Genomic DNA, 4,286 nt, shown 5'->3' with positions numbered 1-4,286 from the left:
CAAATGGGACGGCTCAAAGGAATATAGGCTAGTGTTTTCAGGGGTTGTAAAAACAGACATCCATATCCATGGATGGAGTTACTGTGGAATTTCAGAGGATCTAATATATTCTATCCAAATAAAGCTGAGGCCCCTCTGAAGGCTACTCCTTAAGGGATAGGCCTACATGGGGTAGCCTAACTAACTAGGCTACTCAGTCAGGAATATTGCTCAACTACACGGTTATCTTCATCTTTAGGCTTTAATCCTAGGATATGCTGGATAAGAGGTAGTTTAACTGTATCTTATTAAATTAAATAAAAGCCGTTTGTTTTTTTCTTGGCAAGAGACTTGGTCTGTTTAATTAGCCTATGTCTTGATTTCTGTTGAAAATAAAGCACCTTCATTAAATCATTAGTCATTTAGTCAGATCTAGGCTAAATTATTTGGGCCTGAATGACATCACGGTCCAGGTTAGCAGACGACTACTACATATCCCAGAAATCCTACACTGAGCCGTGAGTGGGGCGGGACACATCCACGGAAACGAAGGTGGGGGTCGATTCTGTGTTTACTTCCGGATTCCCTACATGAAGCAGTAGAGTAGACCGAACTGCATCGGTAGGGGCTCAAGAGTCAACGCTAGGGTCCATGACAGATTACGGTCTAGCGGCATTTGAGGAGACACGTCCAGCCTTGATACTTGTAGGGGAGGCTCGGGTCACCGCCAAGCTGTCGCGGCAGCGTTACCATTGAGCTGAATTTCTGCGCTTCGTATCCGTTGCCGTATTCACAACCGTCTTTCATCTCAAAGTCAATGCAGTCCGCTTCTGGAACACTATTACCAACTAATAACGTTACTCGACTTACTGGACCACTCATGTTTCTGTTAACCGAGCCTTGAATCTGCATCTAGCTGCTAACGGGGATATCGATATCCAGACATTTTCGCCGTAAAGGAGACTGATTGGAAGAGGATTTGATCCGGGATACAACTCGAGGTGGCCGGATAAAGTGTCCGAGGGGTCGCGTACAGCTCCCGTGGAATTATCCTTGTAAACATGGACTGGCTAATGGGGTAAGTGCAAATATGTCACTGACAGCTTTCCCCCCCGCTGTGTGGATGCAGTATTTCCGCGCAATATTTGGCGACTGACAGTAGTGACATCCACAAAGTATCAAAATGTGACCTCTGAAAACCATGTCGTGCAAATCATCCACCCCTTCACTTCTCAACTCCAGCTTATTACAAGAGCCCAATAATATAGCCTACTGTAGGCTACACCCCCCCCCCCCCCCCCCCCCCCAAGTTAATTTCTGAGGTTGCTTAAACATATTTTGCTGCAGGTTGGAGCGCCTTACGGAGCTCTTTTTAAAGATGAAATTTGGCAAACCCGCTTTGCAGTCTATATTGGTGCGATGTGTCACATCTCATTTAGCTTCTCATGTCATCTCGTTGGCCGGGGCGCATGAACTATTCAGTGATACCCTCTCTCCTCCAGATTTATGACGGGAGAGCACATACATAGTAACAGTAGCTACACTGTGTCATTGCTGCAGGACAGTTTATCCAGCCTTTGGTTAGTCAGTCTGTTGGATGGCTAATCATATTATATTATGAATTTGGTGTTAACCAACTGCAATCAGTCCTCTCTATAAGGATGTTCCTAGTCAGAGAAGCAGAGCAAATGTGCTTTGTCTACTACAGTGTTTCTTAACTGGTGGGTCGCGACCCAAAAGTGGGTCGCGGAGGTGTCCTGGGTGGGTCGCGAAGGGATGTTGTAAAAAATATAGGCTATGTATATTTTTTCATGCAACCACTTAAGGTTGACCCCAGCCACGGAGATAATATGCTACCATGGACTAGGCTACAAGTTGATAAACGAATATTTCCTCCCCTCCGTTTTCAACATTTTAACATTTAACATCGTGCACGCTTGTCAGTTTTCAGAAAAGTTTTCGTTGACACCCGTGTTCATGCCGCCAAGAGCATGCCAAATCTTAGTGGTGTAACAAGAAGTTTGAGCCGACGTTAGCTAATCAGAATCCCGAAAATATCAATAACATCAACGAATCACTTCCTTGTTTCATTTCAACTCTATTTGCAAATGCAAAAAACGAAAAGGGTTGGCACCAACATTATATTTTGCAACTGCTACTCGGAATGCATCCATGATCACCAAAGCCAAATGAAAATGTAAACATTGGCCACACTTTTTGCGCAGATGCAAGTAGCCTACTTAGTTTTTCTCAGTTCACATTCATACGCGAAACGAGTCCACGAATCTCCACTTTTGTCGGAGTTTTCAGAAAGAATTCAGAGGCGAAACCGCCGTTTGTGTGTAGGCTACACGGAAGGCACAAACGAAGGGAAAAGTCTCTGTTTTTCAAGATACCAGTGAATGTGAGAACGGGGCTCGAGTCTCTGATCAGATCTAAAAAACATCTCCAGTTCTCTCATTAATGCTCCTAAAACGCATATAGGTCTAATTTGCACATTGTTCTCTGGTCTTTTCATTGTAAACCTGGCCTATAGGCCCCTCGTGTTATTTGCTGTGTTCACATCCAGTTACAGTGAGATGTCAAATCTAAATGGATCTAAATGTTGAAATGTTTGTTTTATAAATCTAAATGTTTGTATTTTGTCGATTGTAATATATTTTGAGAAATAAAATATGTTCTTTATATATTTTAAAAAGTGGGTCGCGACCTAGTAACCATAGGGAATTGTGGGTCCCTTGGCCAAACCAGTTAAGAACCACTGGTCTACTAGGCTTATGTGTGAAATTACACTTTTGGTCATCTATGGTCTGTTTGGAAAACATTGGCCAGATCACTGGTGACTTGTTAAAAGACCAAAACCAAAATGAAGAATTGAGATGATGCAAATTAAGGAAGCATTCTGATTGCCCTTGTTAACTTGTATGCTTTCCTGAAATCTCAGGTAGGCCTAAGTTATGCACTGACACTGTTTTCAGCAGTTGGGCAGTATTTGTGTGCCATACTCTATACTGGTAGATTCATATTACAGTGGTTCCATCTAGGCCTATATCATGCATTTTTACGGCCATTGAAAAAAAAAAAAAAAAAATCTTGTTATTACTGGTGTAGACTTGTTCCTGCCCTGAAACAGGAATCTGTACAGGCAACGCACCCCGAGCAGGTTGAGCACAGAACTACCAGACAAACATGTCAACACAGTATTATGCTCAGTTAGCAGCAGTGAAATCAGCGAGAGGCTTCAGAGGGAAAAGAGTCGCTTTAAGCAAGTGCAAGCTCTTTACCGACTCCGAGCTGTGTGTGTGTGTGTGTGTGGTCGTAGGTTGACTCCTACTGTCCTACTGTGCCTGTTAGTGGCTGAAGTGACTTGCGTCTTTTTAAATTCATCTCCTTTCCGGCCTTGGCCAAGCTGACATGCATCTTTTTTCTTTCATTATGCGGAGGTGATTCAATTAAGGCCAGACAGTTAGGCTACATTTCATCCAGCTGCTCTCTTGGCTACTGCTTTTGGACCCAAGCTGATTGGCTGAGCAATTTGCACTAGTCCGTACGGAATACAGAGCCTTCTTCCCTTCCCCTCTAATAACTAGGCTTGTCTGCTCTGCTGTCACCATTAGTGCGATAATGGATTCTGTGAAGCTCCAGAGTCTCCTCAGGCAATGAATGGGCTTCTCAAGGTTATGTTGGTGGTTGTCCATATTGTGGCTTCTCTCAGCAGACTTGCTTGGGTGGCTACACAGAGCCACCAGACAGTTTTACCTCAGAGAATCGGTTGTGGTTGGGTGGTGTCACATTGGTGTAGGTGGACAGGTGTTTACTGATCAGGTGACGATAACTTGTTCTTATGAGTCATGGTTTGTGTACTATGGTATTTGTTTATTTTCATTCGGCTATTGATCATTAACATTGCATTCACATTATTGCTGTTTTCCTTAATGTGGTCTTACTAACTAACTAACTTTAAAACTGTTCACTGTCATTTTTTAACTATTGGTAAACTATTGTTTGATTTGTAAGTCGCTTTGGACAGAAACATCTGCTAATTCATATAACCATAACCATAGCCATAACCATAACTGCACTGTAGACTAACTGTCAAATTGTCTCAGGATTTTGGCTTGCCTAGATGTGGAAGTGAATGCAATTTAGGCTTCAACATATGACAGTTTGTTTGCAGGAGGATGTGTGTTTGAATTCAGATAGCGCCATTTCTAGATTCCTCTGTTTCTCACATAACATTTCTTTCGAGTTCTCCTTCTAAAAGTTGTCTGGACATTCAAACCTTTCAATCATTGCAGCGCTAACTG

General features: G+C 42.8%; 1 protein-coding gene across 1 annotated transcript in view; it reads left to right on the top strand.

Annotated features, from left to right (window-relative positions):
- Positions 1–597: 597 nt before the first annotated feature.
- mob2a (MOB kinase activator 2a) overlaps positions 598–4,286 on the top strand; it is a 47,189-nt gene continuing 43,500 nt past the window's right edge. Inside the window, exon 1 of the mRNA XM_062548111.1 lies at positions 598–1,057. Coding sequence (XP_062404095.1) covers positions 1,041–1,057 — 17 coding nt within the window. The 5' untranslated portion in view covers positions 598–1,040. The remainder of the gene's footprint in view (positions 1,058–4,286) is intronic.

This window comes from Sardina pilchardus, chromosome 10 (assembly GCF_963854185.1).
Source record: "Sardina pilchardus chromosome 10, fSarPil1.1, whole genome shotgun sequence".
Taxonomy (NCBI): Eukaryota; Metazoa; Chordata; class Actinopteri; order Clupeiformes; family Clupeidae; genus Sardina; species Sardina pilchardus.
This window is presented reverse-complemented; position numbering and strand designations above follow the sequence as displayed.